General features: G+C 46.5%; 1 protein-coding gene across 3 annotated transcripts in view; it reads left to right on the top strand.

Annotated features, from left to right (window-relative positions):
• Nucleotides 1-20,144, top strand: part of CHD2 (chromodomain helicase DNA binding protein 2) — a 66,474-nt gene that overhangs the window by 41,415 nt on the left and 4,915 nt on the right. For all 3 annotated transcript variants that reach the window (XM_061371292.1, XM_061371291.1, XM_061371293.1), the window contains 26 exons: nucleotides 95-228; nucleotides 863-1,088; nucleotides 1,811-1,911; nucleotides 2,548-2,592; nucleotides 2,749-2,924; nucleotides 3,583-3,707; nucleotides 4,308-4,524; nucleotides 4,658-4,747; nucleotides 5,263-5,453; nucleotides 6,281-6,469; nucleotides 6,989-7,151; nucleotides 7,527-7,679; nucleotides 8,133-8,204; nucleotides 9,288-9,437; nucleotides 10,041-10,189; nucleotides 10,701-10,800; nucleotides 11,843-11,935; nucleotides 12,180-12,353; nucleotides 13,238-13,413; nucleotides 14,763-14,804; nucleotides 15,846-15,985; nucleotides 17,361-17,499; nucleotides 17,639-17,789; nucleotides 18,598-18,720; nucleotides 19,026-19,154; nucleotides 19,800-19,940. In XM_061371292.1, the coding sequence (XP_061227276.1) occupies nucleotides 95-228; nucleotides 863-1,088; nucleotides 1,811-1,911; nucleotides 2,548-2,592; nucleotides 2,749-2,924; nucleotides 3,583-3,707; nucleotides 4,308-4,524; nucleotides 4,658-4,747; nucleotides 5,263-5,453; nucleotides 6,281-6,469; nucleotides 6,989-7,151; nucleotides 7,527-7,679; nucleotides 8,133-8,204; nucleotides 9,288-9,437; nucleotides 10,041-10,189; nucleotides 10,701-10,800; nucleotides 11,843-11,935; nucleotides 12,180-12,353; nucleotides 13,238-13,413; nucleotides 14,763-14,804; nucleotides 15,846-15,985; nucleotides 17,361-17,499; nucleotides 17,639-17,789; nucleotides 18,598-18,720; nucleotides 19,026-19,154; nucleotides 19,800-19,940 (3,589 nt within the window). The remainder of the gene's footprint in view (nucleotides 1-94; nucleotides 229-862; nucleotides 1,089-1,810; nucleotides 1,912-2,547; nucleotides 2,593-2,748; nucleotides 2,925-3,582; nucleotides 3,708-4,307; nucleotides 4,525-4,657; nucleotides 4,748-5,262; nucleotides 5,454-6,280; nucleotides 6,470-6,988; nucleotides 7,152-7,526; nucleotides 7,680-8,132; nucleotides 8,205-9,287; nucleotides 9,438-10,040; nucleotides 10,190-10,700; nucleotides 10,801-11,842; nucleotides 11,936-12,179; nucleotides 12,354-13,237; nucleotides 13,414-14,762; nucleotides 14,805-15,845; nucleotides 15,986-17,360; nucleotides 17,500-17,638; nucleotides 17,790-18,597; nucleotides 18,721-19,025; nucleotides 19,155-19,799; nucleotides 19,941-20,144) is intronic.

Raw genomic sequence — 20,144 nt, 5'->3', positions numbered from 1 at the left:
ATGCTGGAGAAGCTTATTCCAGTCTCTGCCATTCTGTGTGTTTCTGGAATGGGAAGAGTCAGGGTTTTAATCAGTTTGTTTTTTTCTCATTCAGTTATAAAGAAGATGATGATTTTGAGACGGATTCTGATGACCTGATAGAGATGACTGTGGAAGGAGCTGATGAGCAACAAGACAACTGTGAAACTATAGAGAAAGTCTTGGACATCAGGCTTGGAAAGAAAGGAGGTGTGTTATTTCTGATGTCCATCATGTGCACTCTCAGCTGGTGCAGTGCTTTGGCAACTTCAAAGTGTGGGGTCAAGCATTGTTCCAGTGCTCCTCACCCTTTCCTCTTTGCCATTTATTTATATCTTCTAGCAGCTTTTGTAAAATATAGTATCAAAAACACTAAAATGTCAAGTTTAGGTGTTTTACGTGCTTGGCAACTTTGATTTAGTGTGCACATGTTTTAAGACTCAGTTACTGTTCTACAAGTCTTGCTTTTCTCTTCTTTGAAGTATAAAATAGATCTTCCAGTAGAGGCATTTTTCACAGCTCCATTGACAAAGCAATAATGAAAATAAAGCCCATGTTTTGTTCTCATTGCCTTGCAAGAGCAGTTTTGTAAAGCTGAATGGTTGTGGTTTTTTGGTTGTAAGAGACCTTTGAATTATACTTAAGGAAAAGTCATTTATGACAGATTTATAAAGGTTCTCTATGGAAAACTTTTGTGTGCCTTTCTCACTGGGCTGCAGAATGTGCAGGATATTCTTTGTGCTGTCACAAAAGATGTATTGGAAAAATAAGTTTCTGCCCTAATTCAGTTAATGTCCAGTGCTTGATAACAAAGGTGCCGACTGCAGCCTGATCTCTTTTGCAGCCGTTGGTGCTTCCACCACAGTGTATGCAACTGAAGCTAACGGTAACCCAAGCGCTGACTTTGATCCTGAAAAAGATGAGGGAGAAGTTCATTACCTGATCAAATGGAAAGGCTGGTCATACATCCATAGCACGTGGGAGAGTGATGAGTCCCTGCAACAGCAGAAGGTGAAGGGCCTGAAAAAGCTAGAGAACTTCAAGAAGAAAGAGGAGGAGATCAAGCAATGGTATGCTCTACTTCAACAGTGCCCTTGGGCCTATCGTTTTTTAGCCAGAGGTTTGCAGAGTTGTGCCTGAAAACATTTGATTTCTTCTTGCAAAGCATGTTTCATCCACAGCAACTGTTTGCAGTGCATAGCACTCATTGCTCTCTTTGAACATCCTCCCTCATAGAGGTGATGTGGTGTTGAAAGATAGAGGAAAAGGCATGAAAAGCACAATAGTACTGCTTCCCAGGCTTAAGAATTGGGGTAGCTGGCAACAAAAAAATGGTGCAGGGATTCCCCTGGCCCAGGAGGTGACATGAAGGTTTGCAGCCTGAGTAACCCTTGTTTATTGTGGGCTTGTCTGTGTGCAAGTGCTTGCATCAGTTCATGTCTGACCTCCCCAGGAACTTTAAGGAGAGCTGTGGTGTGTTTCCAAAGTGAGAAAACTGGAGCAGCAGCTCCCATCTTGATTTGATTCTGGTTTTGTGATTGATTCTTGCAGCAGAAAAAGGCATAATTTAACAGGGAGACAGTATGAATGTCTGTGACGTTTGCTTCTCAGTAATGAGCTATAATTATAGGAAGCTTTAAAAAACTTCATATAAGCAGTAGTCTGCTTCAGTGACTGACAGAACCATATAGCAAAGTAGAATATCTCTATGGGGCATTCATGAACATTATGACAGGAGCATTATGACAGAAGTATTACAGTGGCTTTTTATGTTGGATCTTTTTGCATGTAGGCTGGGCAAGGTGTCACCTGAAGATGTAGAATACTTCAACTGCCAACAGGAGCTTGCTTCCGAGCTGAACAAACAGTATCAGATAGTGGAGAGAGTGATAGGTAAGTGAACCCAACACTTCTGTAAAGGGGTGAAGTAAGAGTGGAGCATTAATCTCTAGTCTCTAGTGACAGCAGAATAAGTGTATGGCTCTCTTCAGTATATCTGGAGAAAAAAAGAAGGGTGTTAAGTGTATTTCAGTGTGTGAAATGCAGGGATTTGAACAGCAGGAATTCCAGGTTTACAGATTTGTGTTTACAAGCAATACAAATAAATCACTCTCCTTGTCTGGAGTATGGGATGACACAGTAATTTTCAAGGGGATGTTCTGGTTGCAGCTGCTCAAGTTCTTTGATTTCAGCCCTTTGGATGCAAGGTGTTTGCATCCACAGCGGCAGTGTAGGCCTGGCTGTGAGCACCACTTCCTGTGATGCGGCTGAGGATGTGGTCGGGCTGCAAGGCAGCTCAGCGTTTAGATTTTCATGATTACTCACTAAAAATGGTAACAGGGTTTACTGAGCACTTCAGTAATATCACAGTCGGTCGGGCATGCAGTTGCTTTGGGAATTGTCTTGGAGAGCTGTTTAACCTATTTCCAGTACAATTCCAAGCGAAGCGTGGGGTGTGTGGCAGTGATAGCCCTGCTCCCTCTGCTGGCTGCCAGCACTCCAAACCATTCCTTCCCTTTTCAACCACAGCTGTGAAGACCAGCAAGACCACAACGGGACATTCAGAACTGCCAGGTAAAAGAGCATGTTTTGGTCCCTCAAAACTTCTCCTTCTAACCAAGACCTGTGTTGTGGTTGTCTGGGTGGTTCAGACTGCCCCTAGGAACACCACTTGTGTTTCAGCCACACAACCACAGCGATGAGGTTTGGGTTTTTATGCATCTGTTGCAGCAAGCAGTCGTAAAACATCCTCGAATGACCCTGAGTACCTGTGTAAGTGGATGGGGCTGCCCTATGCTGAGTGCAGCTGGGAGGATGAGGCACTGATAAGCAAGAAATTCCAGCACTGCATCGACAGCTTCAACAACCGTAACAACTCCAAAACCATTCCCACCCGGGACTGCAAGGTTTGCTCCCATCTCTTTTCTCCTCCTGCTGGTTTCTTCAGGCTGGGTGATGACACAAGCAGTGGGAATGTGAAGTCTTTGTCAGGATAAATGTCAGAGAACATTTTCCCATCCTCCCACCGGTTTTTGGATGGTTGGTTGCTGTTCTTGTATTGTACTTTAAGGCAGAGATGTGAACTCCTTTTAGCTTCCTTTACTCTGTACGGTGAGATTATGCCCCCCCCGGGGAGTGGGAGGCTTAATGAATCCTTGCTAAGTGCTTCCTCCTCAGAAGGAGCTGCAGGAGAAATGCAAGGGTTTAATATCAGGTGGATTAAAAAACAGCAGAGCTGGGAGAAAAAGAAACCTGGAAGATGCTGTTACTGTGAAGAGATGGGAATAATGGGAGAAAAACTGAAAGAGGACAAAAAAAAGTGGTGCTTGTTCTATCTCCTGTGCATTATGTACATCTTACTGTACTTGGAGGGACTCAGTGCTGGTGATCAGAACCAGAAAGCAGCAGGGAAAGCAACACTGTAGAGTGGTTATCTGAATTGCAGACATAAGCACTGGCTAGGAAAATGTGGACAGACTTCCGCTAATGAAGAGAGACACATTCTTTGCTGAATTCATAGGTTTCATTGCTGAATGTTGAGCCTTACTTGAGCGTCTTTCTCAGGTATTGAAGCAGAGACCAAGGTTTGTTGCCTTGAAGAAGCAGCCTTCCTACACTGGTGGTGAGAACCTGGAGCTGCGGGATTACCAGCTCGAGGGACTCAACTGGCTCGCTCACTCCTGGTGCAAGTACGTATGGATGCTGTGTGACGGTGGGTTCGTGGCTCCCGGTTTGTCTCCCCGTGGGCTCTGACCCTGTTGTCTTCACCCAGCCTCCTCCTACAGTGTGCAGGATTTCAAATGTTATCATTGCAGACATCGCAAGCAGGAATTACCTAAACCAGGAACTGTCTAAAGCAGGAACTTCAGAAACCTTATGTGAAAACAAAATCCATTTTCCCTGTCTGGGCCTGTTTACGGGCTGGACTTGGCTGTTGTGTGAGCCTGCTCCATCTGAGCCCTCATTTTCCATTGCCTTAACTGAAGAAAAGGTGTGTGGCTCAGCATGCTTACATGCTGGTTGAAGTCTTTGAGAAACAGCCTTCTAAAATCAGGCTACTGACTGCTTTTCCTTTGCCTCTGTCCTTGCTTGTCCGTGTGTTCATTTTGCAGGTTACAGTGCTATGTACAGTCTGGATGTCCCTGGGATCCACTTGGAAGTGTTCAGATCAATGTTTTTGCACTGCCCCCTTTCTGTCCGTGTCAGTGACTGCTATTCAAGCTGCTGCACAGTACACTGGTAGTGGTGGAAGCAGGCCCTAGAAGGCATTTATGTTTGTTCTCTCTCAGGAACAACAGCGTGATCCTGGCTGATGAAATGGGGCTGGGCAAGACGATTCAGACAATATCATTCCTGTCGTACCTCTTCCATCAGCACCAGCTCTATGGCCCTTTCCTGTTGGTGGTGCCCCTGTCCACTCTCACCTCATGGCAGAGAGAATTTGAAGTTTGGGCACCTGAGATAAATGTGGTGGTTTACATCGGAGACCTCATGAGCAGGAACATGGTATGCAATTGGGAGTGTAAGGCTGGGGCTTGGTCTTGATTGAAATCTCTGCCTATAGCTACACTGAATAATGATTGTTAACCCTTTCCTTTCTACAACGTTGGTGGAAGTTAACATTTGTCTCCTGTCACAGATACGTGAATATGAGTGGATCCACTCCCAGTCTAAAAGGTTGAAATTCAACGCACTTATCACAACATACGAGATCCTCCTCAAGGATAAGGTGAGTAATGGTCCAAGGATGGTTTTACTTAGGCTTTCCTGCACTTGCAAAGGGGAAGGCAGCCCCAAACTAATGGGTTTCCTCTCCCACCATCCTCTATGATGATGGAGAACATACAGCTACTGTTTGCTTTGGCATGGAGAGAGGAAGGAGTAGGGGCTGAGGGAGGGACTGTGCTTTCTGGATAAGCAGAGGTGGATGAAGATAGGTGTACCTGCTGAAAGAGTATTCAGATGTGGCAGGAGTGCTGTAAAGCATGGATAATTTTTACCTTTCCTTCCTGGGGGGGGACAAACCAGAGTATGCATCTTGGTCCCTATATTTTGTTAACAGGAAACTCCTGTGAGCCCCACTCCTTTGGTGGTGGATCCAGCACCAGGGCTGGAGTAGGACATCCTGGAAAGCACACACATCAGTGTTTTCTGGCCATGGAGAGAGAGGCATATGCAAGGTGGTGGCACTTGTCTGACCCCCCATCTCTTTGGGGCCTGTTTGTTTTGCTTCTTTTCCTCCAGGCTGTTTTGGGAAGTATTAACTGGGCCTTTCTAGGCGTGGATGAAGCCCATCGGTTGAAAAATGATGACTCTCTGCTGTACAAAACACTGATTGACTTCAAGTCCAACCACAGGCTGCTGATCACAGGCACCCCGCTGCAAAATTCCCTCAAAGAACTCTGGTCCCTGCTGCATTTCATCATGCCAGAGAAGTAAGTCTCCCATTGGTCCTTCACAAATACCTCTGTGTGCACTCCTGTCTGTTAAAACACACTCAAGGGACTGCAGAGTGGCAGAAGTCCCTGTATTAAACTCAGTGGAGTTAGTGCAATGAAAGGGGAACAAATACTGGTGGTGAAAATCAGAGCTTGAATGACTAACACAAGGAGTATTTCTGGCAGCAGAGTAAGGGAACCTAATCCATGCCTTTCAAATCTGTCTGCTGTCTTAGAGCCACCTCTAAAAAGCTAAACTCATTTTAAGAAATCATCTCAACCATTTCTGAGGTTTCCAGTAGATTAGAGCTCAGTCACCCTCTCCAACCAAATGTTTGCCTGCAAAAAGAGCTGGCCTGCAAGTTCTTTTTGCTGGATCACAGGAGTGAAGGAAAGCTTTGAGATCTCCCAAATGGAGGAGAATGGATTTCAAAGGAGCTGTTAGAAGAAGCAGCAATCCAAAAGAGCATTCAGAGCAGTGTAAAACAGTGCAGTTGTCAAAGCCCTGCCTAGGGGAGGGCAGTGTTGAAAGCTCAGAAACTGCTGCCAGGTAAATGCCAGCAGGGGACAGTGGAGCAGAATACTGGAAAACTTGGGCTTCTGGATCCTGGGAGTCAGTGTGGAGGTCCAAGGTAAGATGTTAGGAAGGCACCTATGAGCAGAGAGCTGTTTATTTAGCCAGAGCAGAGTGAACCTTTCATGCTCCACTGTATCTCCATTAAATTGATGCTCTCCTCTTGTGCAGCACGAGCATATTCAGTAGGTGCTGTTAGGTGCAGTAAGATGAGGTATTCTGACTCCCCTCTCCTCATTTCTGTTGGTAGGTTTGAGTTCTGGGAGGACTTTGAAGAGGATCATGGGAAGGGTAGAGAGAATGGCTACCAGAGCCTCCACAAGGTCCTGGAGCCATTTCTGCTACGCAGAGTGAAGAAGGATGTGGAGAAATCTCTGCCAGCCAAAGTGGAGCAGATCCTCCGGGTGGAAATGTCTGCTTTGCAGAAACAGTATTACAAGTGAGTTGTTGCTTAAATTACTGGGAGTGCCAACAGAAACGGGCACATAGTCCTTGGGAATGTGTTTCAGTATCCTGTGTCCTTCAGCATGCAATGTGGCAGACATCACGTGTAGTACCAGCAGCTTCCCAGTAGGAAGCTGAAGTAGGATAGATAGTATCTTTCCTTCAAAAAAACCACTTCCATGCTTTTGGAAGATGCTTTTGCAGAGTGATCCAGTTTAGCTGGCCAGGTCTGCAGGACAGGGGTTCTGTCCTTCCTGGTGTGTGGGGGGGTAAAGCTCCCCACACAGTTGTGGTGGTGTTTAATATTAAACTGTAATAATATCAGTTAGAAAGTAAGATCAGGGTTTCTGGTGAGAAAACAGGGGTATCCTGTAGAAGAAGTGAAGCAAGATGGAAGGAGGGAGATAGACTGATGCCTGAACAAGATGTCCCTGAAGGTTTTGTTTCTCCAAGACTCCAGCATGCCCACTCTGCACTGAGCAGTTATCTGGACTTTTCACTTCCCTGCCTGCAGGTGGATCTTGACAAGAAACTACAAAGCTCTTTCAAAGGGAACAAGGGGGAGCACCTCTGGTTTCCTGAACATTGTGATGGAGTTGAAAAAGTGCTGCAACCATTGCTACCTTATCAAACCTCCTGAGGAAAACGAGAGAGAGAATGGCCTTGAGACCCTGCAGGTGGGCAGTGTCTTTCGTTAACACCTTTTTGCTTTAACTTTCTTCTATCTTCTGTCTTCCCACCAAGATATGATCTGGTGAAGCTTTAGCTTCTTGCTTCTCCATTAGCAGTACTCACCATCTAAGTCTCCAGCCCTCTGCTTCCACTGTAGGCGGAGTTCTGTGTCCATCTAGACCGAGAGCTGCATGTAATGTAGGATCTATCTTGGATAATTGATTTTGTGTGTGGCTTCTGCTGTGTAAATCCAAATGATTTGGTTAGAGATGTATAGGAGAAGCATGACCCCAAAAGAACCAGATCTCTGCATGTCTCTGTGTAATGTCCATAAGGGTAAGGTTGGAAAACATCAGCTGGATTGACGTTCACTTTTTCAGTCTCTGATCAGGAGCAGTGGAAAGTTAATTCTCTTGGACAAGCTGCTGACCAGGCTGCGGGAGAGAGGCAACAGAGTGCTGATCTTCTCCCAGATGGTGAGGATGCTGGACATCTTGGCAGAGTACCTGACTATCAAACACTACCCTTTCCAGGTGAGAAACAGCACCATGGAATAGTGGGGTTCACTTGAAAATGTGAGAACATGCAGAGGGAGCCTGGCCAATGGGAGTCACCAAGTTTCCCAGAGATTGGTTGCTGAAATACACTGGAGGGAACTGGGAAGTCACTTCCGTGTGGACCCATCTCTGCAAAACACCTCTGCTGACAGGCCCATGCTTTGGGCTGTGTCCTGAGATAAACCCCAATGAGAGGGCATCAGGCACAGAGGGACCCTGGCTGGGAGCCTGTAATGGGAGCTGCAGTGTCACCCCGCTCCTGCCCTGGTGATACAGAGGGCTCAGGCAGTGCAGTTTTAATTGGAGGTTATTTTTAATGGTTTAATGCTGCAGGCAGGAAGGGGGCTGAGGGCTCCCAGTAGCTGGGTGCAGCAGGTCCTTAGGGCTCCTTTACCTTCTTCCTTACATCATTGTTGTTGACTTCCACAGCGCTTGGACGGTTCGATCAAAGGGGAGATCCGAAAGCAGGCGCTGGACCACTTCAACGCGGACGGCTCTGAGGTACCGCAGGGGGGCTGTCCTGCCTCAGCAGGGTCCGGGTGGGCTGAGCCATGGCTGTGACTGCCAAGAGGGGCTTGGTTCAGTTCATAGCTTTTCACAGGACCCCAGATACTCTTTAAATACACAGATAGAGCCATACTGCTTATTTAAAATCCCCCACAGAACAAGGCTGTAGGTCACATCTCCACAGAGTCCTGAAGAGACAGGCTTTAGAAATTCCCTTCCAATGGTCTGGAGAATGAGACGATTGCTAAATGATTCGTTCCTCCAATGGAAGGCTGTTTTTGGTATGAAATGGCAGAGGAAAAAGGGGTATTTTAAATGTTGGCAGGCAGCATAGTCCCATGTTGGATGTGAAAGTCTCCACTGTTCTAGGAGAGGGCATCTCAAACCTCCCATTCGGGGTTGCTGACTCACAGTGACTGGTGCAAGGAACTTGTGCCACAGTCAGCCCAGCCATGAGAAATGCCTCTCCTCACTCCAGACCTGAGGAGCATTCTTGTCTGACACAGGAGATAGAGTTGGGTGCTTCATGATTTTGGGAAGGTGAGAAGGAGACAGCAGTGTGGATGGGAAAGGAGCAAGAATGCCCATAGAAGCTGCCCTTTGCCCTCTCCTGGGGGCATCCAGGGGGTTCAGGCATCTTGGCTTTAATCTGGCACCTCGTGCCCTCAGGCAGTGACTCAACCAACCTATTAGTCACTGATGTCACCCCAGCAGCTAACAAAAAGCACGTGTTTGCTGCTGCCTCTGTAGGAGTCTGGTGGGCAGCATGGTCTGACCTTCAGAAGGAACTCCAAGGTGTCCTTGCTCTGAGCTGTTTGCATTGCTTTCCCACAATGATGCTTGCCAGGCTCTTCCTGGAATAGCACACCTTTCACCATGCCAGCACCACCTCATTTTGTGCCCTGGCTTAAAGATCAGTGGTATTTGGTGTATGTGGGAAGGAAATCCTTGTAAGGCGCATGAATGCAGCAGTCCTCCCTCTGTTTCTTTGCATAGCTTTGAAGTCACCATCGCTATTTTATGAACACAGTTACAAGTTGGTTAACTCATGGATGCCTTTTCTTTTGTTCCTCCCAGGACTTCTGTTTCTTGTTGTCAACACGAGCTGGAGGGCTGGGAATTAACTTGGCCTCTGCTGATACTGTTGTTATCTTTGACTCGGACTGGAACCCCCAGAATGATCTCCAGGCTCAGGCTCGGGCTCACCGCATTGGACAGAAGAAGCAGGTCAGAAGAGTTACCTGGGCTGCTTTCTGTGGGGCTTCAGTGTGTGCATCTAAACTGGCTCCCACCTCACCAGAGCCTCTGAAAACATTGTCTTTTTGCCCCCAGTCCTGACTCCACAGAGTGCTGTCAACATGAGGGAAGCTCATTTAAAAGTCAGGAGACAAAAAGTCAGCCCAGATTTGCCAGGTGCCAGGTCTTTCTGTTGACTTTGGGTTCTGGGATGGTTCCAAACCAAGCCCAGCCTGTGGCATCACACTTCTCAGCCTCATGGACTCGTCTCTTACCCTTAGGAAGTAGAACATCCACCTTTACTAGGGCTTTATTAGATATGTGAAAAGTTTGATGCTAGTTTGGATTTAGAGCGATTGTTTCAGAAGACTTTTACTCTGTGCTCAGGCATGGTATAAGATTTGTATTAACCAACCTGTTCTATCCTGTTTCCTATGAGGTATAAGAATGGTTTTCTTCTAAAAAGACACATCTGTACATGAAGAGACAATGTCTGCAGACCAGTCTCCTGGGAAACAGCTGAGGGATGCATTGCTGTGTCAGGAGAGCTTGTTTAGGTGCAGGAAGTAGCTCTGCTCTTCTTTTGCCTTTCAGGTGAATATTTACCGCCTGGTCACAAAGGGAACTGTAGAGGAGGAGATCATTGAGAGGGCCAAGAAGAAGATGGTGCTGGATCATTTGGTGATCCAGCGTATGGACACCACTGGCCGGACTGTTCTGGACAACACCTCTGGGCAATCCAAGTAAGTGGTTGTGTCAGGAGGCAGAGATGGCTGGTACAGCATGTGGTATGAACAGCTTCCCCTGCTGGTGTCTCCCAGGGTTCATTTGATAGGGTACAGAGCAGGAGACTAATGCATAATGGCACCGTCCACTGATTTGGATTATGCAGCCATTAATTTGGACATACAGGATAAAGATAATCTAAAGATAATGTAGTTTTAATGAATTGCTTGTTTTTACCTTCTGTTTTCTTCCTGGAGATCATCCTGATTTGAGGGAGCCTGGTGATGCAATAGCTGAAGTTTGGCAGTGACCTCAGACTCTCCCCATTTCCCCCCAGGTAGATGGAGGCTGTTCCCTTTGCAATATTAACTGTGCTAGAGCAGGGAAGAGATCAATAAAAAAGCTTTTTACAGTGCTGGGTAGAAAACTTACTCCTTCCTTTAATTAGGAAAACCTTTGGTATGATTTTGCATTGTAGAAGCGCTGACTTAACAGCTCAAAACACGTTCTCCTTCTTGTTTGTTCTAGCAGCTCAAACCCTTTCAACAAAGAGGAGCTGACAGCTATTCTGAAATTTGGAGCTGAAGATCTCTTCAAGGAGCTTGAAGGGGAAGAATCGGAGCCTCAGGTAGTTTGCAATTGAAATAACATAGCTGTTGGGAGTCCTCTGCAGGTCTGCACAGGGTGGGGGTGGGGGTGGTGTTTGCTTGCTCTTTGTACTTGCCGTGTGCATGAGTGTGGGTTGTTGAACAGGGTGAGTCTGGAGAAGGTGAAGAAAGAGAGTTCTGGGGATGGGGAACCAGGAGGTTGAGGAGAGCCTGTTGTTGAGGGTTAACTAATGATCCTTTTCTTCCATCCTGTCACCCTTATTCACACTCTTCCACACCACTTGAGGTAGTTCATCCCTGCCCTTAGTGATGACAACATGAAGATATCTGCCCTTCATTTAGCTTGTATCAGTCCAGGGCATGTTTAGCTACTGCACCCACAAGCCTGTTCTCCAAAGCTCTGTCATAGTTAAGCCCAGCCGGTAACACAGAACCATGCAGCCTCTCACTCTCTCCCCCCTTTCCCTCATCCTCTCTGGGCAGGATGGGGAGGAGAATGGAAAAAATGTAAACCCCACAGGTTGAGGTAAGAAGGGTCCAGTAACTAAAGTATAATACAAAAATACTTTTACTACTAATGATAAGGGAAATAGCAAGGGGAGAGAAAATAAACCAAAAGGGCAAAAGGAAAAGAAAACTATAAACACAAGTGATGCACAATACAACTGCTCACCACCCACCGACCGATACCCAGCCCGACCCGAGCAGCGATCTGGGCCTTCTGGGTAACTTCTCCCAGTTTATATATTGGGCATGACGTGCTTTGGTATGGAATACCCCTTTGGCTAGTTCGGGTCAGGTGTCCTGTCTCTGACTTCTTGTGCCCCATCTCACTGACAGAGGATGAGACTGAGAAGTCCTTCATCAGGGTAAGCACTACTGAATAACAACTAAAACATCAGTGTGTTATCAGCACTGTTCCCGGACTAAAGCCAAGACACAGCGCTGCACCAGCTGCTGGGAGGGAGAAAAATCACTGTTACATCTGAACCCAGGACAGGCTCTTATTTCCTGCTGTGCTCGGCACCCTCTGTTTCATCTCACTCTCTTTCTGACTGGTAGGAGATGGACATTGATGAGATTCTGCGTCTGGCTGAAACACGAGAGAATGAAGTGTCCACCAGCGCCACCGATGAGCTCCTCTCCCAGTTCAAGGTATGGGCTCCCAGGCTTTGTATTGGGGTGTGGGGCTGTGGCTTCCCACATCTTGCTGTGGTGGTAAGGTCAGTGACAGACAGGACAAATCAGGCCCAGTGAGAAGTAACCTGTACAAAGCACTTTTAAGGATTGTGAGGGTTTGGCAGCTGGGGGACATGGAGGAGTTGAAGCTTAGCAGACAGCTCTGGGGTACTCCTTCCAGGGGAGGGAATTTCTGAACTTGTTCCTTTGCTTCTAAAAGGTGGCCAACTTTGCAACCATGGAGGAGGAAGAGACAGAGCTGGAGGAGAGGTCCCAGAAGGATTGGGATGATATCATTCCAGAGGAGCAGAGGAAAAAGGTGGAGGAGGAAGAAAGGCAGAAAGAACTGGAGGAAATCTATATGCTGCCTCGAATCCGGAGCTCGACTAAAAAGGTACAGCCTCAACAGTGTCAAGGAGCTGAGGGGCAGGAGGCAAGAGCTGGCAAAGACAGTGGTCAGGGGAACCTGTCTTGAGTGCTTCTTTCCCTCCTCCAAAGTTGGTAGGGAGTAAAGCACAGAGGTAGCATGTTGACCTCTTGATGGCATCATGCATTGGGCCCATGGTTTGTAATGCAGTGTGAGAGCCTGTATTGGTATGACTTGTCTTAGCAGACAAAATAGACTCATGTACAGGGCAAAACATCAAACTGTGGAATGCAGATTTTACTGCAGTCGATGCCATTTTCCTTGGGGGCTCCTGGGCTTCTCTTTCCTAAATGTGGCTCTTGCAGGCAAAAGAAGTGGTGCCTTCCCAGGTTCTTTTTTAGGTGATGGGATCTACCTCAGTCGCACAGAAAACAGACTGTGCAAGGAAACTCTTCTGGGACAGGGGGCTTTAACTGCTTCTGATCTGTTCTCTGGGAAGAGCTGGGGAAAAACACTGAGGTAAAAAGTTGGGAGAAGAATAATTCATACTGGATGACCCCAGATTCATTTCTGAGGTATCCTGGTTGTCAAAACAGCCTAAGGGACTGTGGCAGAAACCTATGGTAATCAACGTGTTTTATTACATCTTAGACCTTAGAAAATCAAAATGCAACTGTGAAACTCCTGTTGAGAAGGATGTTAATGGAGGGTAACCACCAGGGCTGCAGCTAGCTGGAAGCTGCAAGGGTGTGCAGCCTCGTTGGGTTGATTACATGGGCTCCTGCATCTTCAGGAAGAGATGCTGAGGTGTTTTACAATTGAACATGTAAAAGTGCCAGTGCATGACAGAGACAGAAAATGTTGGCAGATTACAGTTGTTAACTGTAGTGCTGTTGTTCTGGCACATACAGGCGCAGACAAATGACAGTGAATCAGATGCAGAAACGAAGAGAAGGCTTCAGAGATCGTCTGGATCAGAAAGCGAGACTGACGATACTGATGATGAGAAGAGACCAAAGCGCAGGGGACGTCCTCGGAGTGTTAGAAAAGACACTGTGGAAGGGTTTACTGATGCTGAAATCAGGAGGTCAGTGCTGGGCACACGAGACAGTTCAGGAAATAAATACAGAAATCCCATGCAGGTGGACGGGATTCCCAGATTAATCCAGGAATGGTTCACCTCTAAGCATGTCAGTGGTTTAGGAGGGGCTGGTCCACTGGGCCACCTTCTGCACCTTTGTATAGTGCAGTTTGCTCCAGATGACATTAACATTCAGGTCTGTGCAAAATGGACTGGGTTGTCCTTAGGCTGCAGTGGAGCTGGTACCTTGCTAAATGAATCCTTATTGTAACTGCCCTTCTTGGGCCAAGTGGATTGAGCTAATTCCGTACTGCACATGAGGTGCCATGAGATAGAGCTGGAGAAGCCAAGGACTCTGGCACTCCTGATGTTTCTGGCAGTAGTCCTGCTGATTTATGCTATAAGTAAAAGTGCCCCCATGAGAAGCACTGGTCCTGCTGATCCCAGTGGTTGTGTGTCCTCTTCTTTACCATCAGTCCCTGAGTCAGCTGATGGCTAAATTCTTTTCTTCTCATATTTTTTAATACCCAAGCCTTTCCCAAAGATCTTTGAGCCTTCCTTAACTCTCATCTCTGAGCTGATGTATTCTTAAGCAGGAGATGGTCAGACTTCCTGGATTGTGGTAGCTGCTCCATACCCAGCCTGAAAACATAGAACAGGAAGGAGGTGTTGTGAAGTGAAAGCTAACAGCCACGTAGGTTACTGTGATGCAGCAGAAAGAGGCTGAAAGAGCACAAGATGGAAAAAAGGGGAAAAAATTAACTCATTTGAAAAATAATCTGTAGTTGAAGCCTTTGGGTCTAATCCCAGCACAAGGCACTTGTTCAGTCCTATCAGTGGTGTCTGACTTTTGCCTTAAAATTGTTAGCCATGGCAGTGATTTTTCACCATAAAAATAAGACCTAAAACTAAATAGCAATCCTTGTCTGCAAACGTCTGTGATGGATTGCACATCTGGCTCTTGTGTGATGCATTACAATTGCTAATGACATTGATTTAATGGCTCTTTTTTCTCCTTGGAAAAATGAAGTTAATAATTACCATCCTGGTGTGAGCCAATGCTTTCCTTGAATTGTTTTTACACTGTGGTTATGCCTCTCCTCTTTTTTCTTCCGCTCATCTGTCAAACATTCAACATTCACAATAATGTTGTGTTCTTCTGCAGCCGAGGTCACATAACTCTTTGTGGGGACTAATGAATTAGGCTTCCTGGTGCTGAAAGGTGCTTAGCTGATCAGTGTGGAATGCAAGGTTGATTATGTGACAGGCTGTAATTAATATATTGAAGTGTTTGATGTTGGACCCACTTTTTATGGCAGCTGGTTTAGTTCCTGTTTGTTTTGGTTTTTGCCTAGGTTTATCAAGGCTTATAAGAAGTTTGGATTGCCTCTTGAACGGTGAGTCCCAGCCTAGCCCAGCTCCAGAGGGGTAATCATGTGAGGATGTTGGATTTCAAAGCACAGCCATAAACATTGTTATAGGTGTTTGATACAACCTCCATGGGCAGCACAAAGCCTTGCTGTCATATGTCAGTAACCCCAGCCCTGCCATACAGTCCTTCATGTCTTAGTTGATGAGCATTGATGAATGCTGGCCAGAACCCAGCTAGAACAGTAGTGGTGCCGGGCTGTACACAACATCATCCTGCTGGCAGAGCCTGGGCCTTTGGGCATTTCCGCTCTGTCTGGAAAGGAGAGGGAGCAGCTATCTGAACAGCAAATGCTGCCCAAAATGTTTGGCAAGCTTTTACCATGCATGTTAGTTTCAAGATTGAATTTGGAGCATGTTTCTTTGGCTGCTGTATCTCTCTTGAAGGGAAGCAAGGAGAGGCACACACTGTCCTCAAGCAAGGGTCTGCGTAGCTTGGGTGCTATGGCGCAGCATAAGTGAGGAAGGAAGGGAGATGGGTATGTGTGCTGGCTCTGGAAAGCTGTAGCCCTTGCTGAGGTCTCAGACCTGAGGCAGGGATCCCTGCATGTGTTGTATGAGAAATGACTGGGTTTTCATCTGGTTGTACTTTTCTGTTGTGAAACACAAGGCTGGCAAATGGAATGTTACTTGCTGTTACTAACTTCAGCCAGACAAACGGGACAGCAGATGGCAGCTTTTGACCATGAAATGGAGTTAATACAGAACTGAGAAAGCTAAAGGAACACTGTACAGTCACAGGAGGTGCCTACTGTGCCCAAGATAGACAGTTCTCACCTTTGCTTGAATACTAGAAAATCCAAAGGGTTGGATCAGCTGTACTACATCTGCTCTGTACTGCAGCCGAGAGACCCGAAAAATAGACTAAAACTGTGTCGTTTCCTGCACAACCTTGACTTGTGCAGGTTTCACAGCAGTGACTACTAAAAGCTGTGAAACGCTTGCCCAGGAAGTGGCAGGGAGGACGTATGCTTTATCAAATACAAACCTTTTTTTTCCCCCTTTTCCAGGCTGGAGTGTATTGCCCGGGATGCTGAGCTGGTGGATAAGTCTGTGGCTGATCTGAAAAGGTTAGGGGAACTCATCCACAATAGCTGTGTGTCAGCAATGCAAGAATATGAGGAGCAACTGAAAGAAAATCCAGGTGAAGGTAAGCAAGAGGGTTCTGTGCTGCTGTTGGGATGGTTTTGGGAGAGTTGCATGGAGCTGGGGAGAAAACCGTGCCCTTGCGGGGCAGGGAAGCATGCCACAGTGTGATTTAAAAGCGAAGAGCAAGCATACTTCTCCATCTTACCAATGGAGGGAAACCCCTGAGTCTTCTGCTCAGCCTGGAAAGTTGCATTTGGGTCTGTTGGCTTCTGCTAAATATGAGTTTTTTTGGGCGAGGCTTAAGTAATCAGCTTAATGCTGGCCCACAAGGCAAAACAGGTCGTATTTTAGCTGCCCCTGGACTGGGAGTCAAACGTGCTGTGTGCTCCATGGTAAAGCAGGATCCACAATTAGCACTTCACAGAGTGCTAATCATCAACTGATGATGAGAAAATGAACATGAGCCGGCAGTGTGTGCTTGCAGCCCAGAAAGCAACCGTATCCTGGGCTGCATCAAAAGGAGCGTGAGCAGCAGGTCGAAGGAGGTGATCCTGCCCCTTTATTCTGCTCTCGTGAGACCTCACTTGGAGTATTGTGTACAGTTCTGGTGTCCTCAACATAAAAAGGACATGGAACTGTTGGAACAAGTCCAGAGGAGGCCACGAGGATGATCAGGGACTGGAGCACCTCCTGTATGAAAACAGACTGAGAAAGTTGGGGCTGTTCAGCCTGGAGAAGAGAAGGCTGCGTGGAGACCTCATAGCAGCCTTCCAGTATCTGAAGGGGGCCTGTAGGGATGCTGGGGGTGGACTCTTCATTAGAGACTGTAGTGGTAGGACAAGGGGTAATGGGTTAAAACTTAAACAGGGGAAGTTCAGATTGGATATAAGGAAGAAATTGTTTCCTGTTAGGGTGGTGAGGCACTGGAATGGGTTGTCCAGGGAGGTTGTGAATGCTTTATTCCTGGCAGTGTTCAAGGCTAGGTTAGACGAGGCCTTGGGTAATACGGTTTAGGGCGAGGTGTCCCTCCCCATGGCAGGGGGCTTGGAACTTGATGATCTTAAGGTCCTTTCCAACCCTAACCATTCTATGATAATGATGGACATGAGTTCATCATTAACTGATCTATGTATAGCTGTTCTGTGCTGTTGATTTGGCGGTAGAGGGGTCTGGGCTGGATTCCCTGCTGGGGGTCTGCCTGCTGCAGCTGAACAAAACTACTGAAGCAACAGCTCCAGTGTCCTTAGATGTGTTTTTAAGATGATAATGGAGGTGTCTGGATTGTAGATCTAAGGGAGCTAGTGACAGAAAACTTACCTTGGGCCTGCTGTTTGAAGAAGAGGTTGAGGGCAAGGCCTTGATCTGCCTAGACATTTTTACAGAGGCACCTCTTCCTACAAGAGTTCCCTTAGTTGCTGTGTTCTGTTGTTGAACAGGGAAAGGGCCTGGGAAAAGAAGAGGTCCTACTATGAAGATTTCTGGTGTCCAAGTCAATGTGAAGTCCATCATCCAGCATGAAGAGGAGTTTGAAATGCTGCATAAATCCATTCCTGCGGACCCAGAGGAAAGGAAGAAGTGAGTTTGGCTAAGCAGGCAATGCAGAAAGAGGCTCAGGAATCTGGACGTCGTAGTGGGAAGAGGGAATAAACAAGCTGTGTGGATTTGCTTTATCTCCCAGAGCATCAGAATCAGCTCATGTCTGAAATACTTTCAGGTACCGCCTGACGTGTCGGGTCAAAGCAGCCCATTTTGATGTCGACTGGGGAGTGGAGGAGGATTCTCGGTTGTTAGTGGGAATTTACGAGCATGGATATGGAAACTGGGAACTAATTAAAACAGATCCGGAACTGAAGCTATCTGATAAGGTAGGTGGCTTTGCTTGGTGCTTGCATTGGGTCCACTGTTCATAGAGAACATGTATGATTTACTCCAGAAACAGATGTTTCTGTTTGTAACCCTTCAAAAATTAACAATTAATAATAATGAGGAAAGCAGTGACCTCCATGGAATGTTGCTTGATGGAAAGCAGAGTTGTGTTATTTGATGGGCAGTAAAATATCATAGATCAGCCTGTGGCTGGGAGCCTTTCTACATCAAGTTCAGAAAGGCATTTTCCTATGGAAGCAGTTGTCTGAGCCATGCCACCCAAATTCCAATGAAGCCTGAGGGTAACCTGGCTGGCAGCCTGAGACAGTTCATCCACAGAGTGGCACCTTGCAGCTCTGTTTGCTGCATCTCTATCATTGCAGTAGCAATGTCTCTGGTTACCAGAGGGGACCAGCCCGCTGTGAAAAGGCACAACGAATCTGATGTGTCAAGGAAAGGGGACTCAGTTTTGCAACCTAAATACACTTTGCAAATGTGTTGGGGTATTTTTTCTTCCTTTGCATACTTACAAGAAGGATCATAGAGAATCTAGAGAGCTGCCTTGGGCTCCTTTCACTTCTGCAAAAGGCCAAGGGAGGGATGCTGGCTTGCTCACTAGGAGCTTTGGTTTTGGCTAGACAGGGAGAGTCTGTGTGAGAGATAGAAATGCTTGAACCTTCTTGTTCTTTCAGAAGATGCAGCATCTCTGACCCTTTGCTGGGCCTGGAAGGACTGTTGCTAATGTGTATCTCTTGTTAAGGTTTTCTAGGTGCATTTGGCTATATATTTTTCTGTTTTTTATCAAAGATCCTACCTGTTGAGACAGACAAGAAACCTCAGGGAAAACAGCTCCAGACCCGAGTTGATTATCTGCTGAAACTGCTGAAGAAAGACCTGGACAAGAAAGAAAACATGAAAGATGGGGAAGAGGTGAAATGCAGCTGCTTGGTTCTGGGGATTTCGGGATGACTGAGTGGCTGGTGGTGGGAGACAGTGTGTGTCCTCAGGTCACTGGACATCACTTAAGTGCAAGAATACAGACTTGTCTGTTAGCTGGTTGCACTGCAATACTGAAATGAGAACCATTACATTTAACTGAAGGACATGGGCTCATGAGGCTTCCTGCTGCCCTGCAGGTCCTGCAGCTGTCTGTAAGATGTTCAGGAGATGGGGTATGTCCCCAGGAAGTAGCTGTAGCTATTTGTTTGCCCTGACTTGTTCTGTGTTTTCACCAGGGCAAGCTAAAGAAGAGGAAACCACGAGTAAAGAAAGAGAACAAGGCTCCCAAAGTCAAAGATGAGCATGGGAATGAACTCCTCTCTCCTCGGCACTCAGACAACCAGTCAGAAGAAGGTGAAGTCAAGGTGAGTCAACTTGGTGGGTAGTGGTTTTCCCAGGTTTCCTTAAGGTGTGTTGTTATTGCAGGAGACTGGCAAACACAAAAACACATTTACAGCTGTGGGGGTGAAAGAAGGACCTTTCCCACCCACTCTTTTAGTGCTTTGTTTTGCGGGATCCTAGAATGGATCCGCATCTTGACTAGGAGGAAAGGCTGTCTCAGGACAAAGTCTGTTGCCCTTATAAAGCAGAGAAAGAAGAATTGTTTTCCTCTCCTTTTCAGTACATCAGCCAGTGGTGAAGCTGGAGTTTACCGAGGTCGTGCTGTTGCTTAGAAAACCTTCTGTCTTTGAGCGGTTTGGCTTGTAGTCTGACTTTTTGTTCATGTGCTGATCAGTATCTACCTTAGGGGCTGAGTGTTCTCGAGCAGAGCTGGCAGAGGGAAGCAGTGCTTATCTACAGTGTGCCAGCTAGTTACAGATTTGGGCTCATCTATTTTGTATGTGCTTTAGTCAAGGGTTGCAGCTGGTTCAGCAGGGCTTGCTGTCTGGCTAAAGAGGTGTGAGGGCAAATTTGGAGGGACCTCAAAAATTGCCTGTTTCAAGGATGGAAGTTTTATGGAAGAAAGTTTATGTGAGGTGAGGGCCTCCAACTTTGTGCTGATTTTCTAGGAGGATGGCTTGGAAAATTGCCCAGTGAAAAAGAAACAGAAGAAGAAAGAGAACAAAGAGAACAAGGAAAAACAGACAACCACTAAGAAGGAAAAGGAAAGTGATAAGGAGAAAAAGAAGGCAAAAGACAAGAAAGAGAAGGTATGTGCTGCTCTGGGGAGCAGTTTAAGAGCTAGGAAGATTTCTGAGCAAAAGGGTACGCTATGAGGCTTATGATTCATTAAAAGTTTGTGTGAAGAGACATCAATGAAGCACTGAGGGGTGAGGCATTATCCCTTTCTCAGCCCTCCTGAATTCTTATTGTGAAGAATTGCAATAAAAAGTAGAAAAGGGGAATATATCCCA

This window comes from Neopsephotus bourkii, unplaced genomic scaffold, assembly GCF_033783945.1.
Source record: "Neopsephotus bourkii isolate Nb327-2 ecotype Australia unplaced genomic scaffold, CSIRO-AGI_Nbou_v1 NB_1572, whole genome shotgun sequence".
Classification (NCBI taxonomy): domain Eukaryota; kingdom Metazoa; phylum Chordata; class Aves; order Psittaciformes; family Psittacidae; genus Neopsephotus; species Neopsephotus bourkii.
This window is presented reverse-complemented; position numbering and strand designations above follow the sequence as displayed.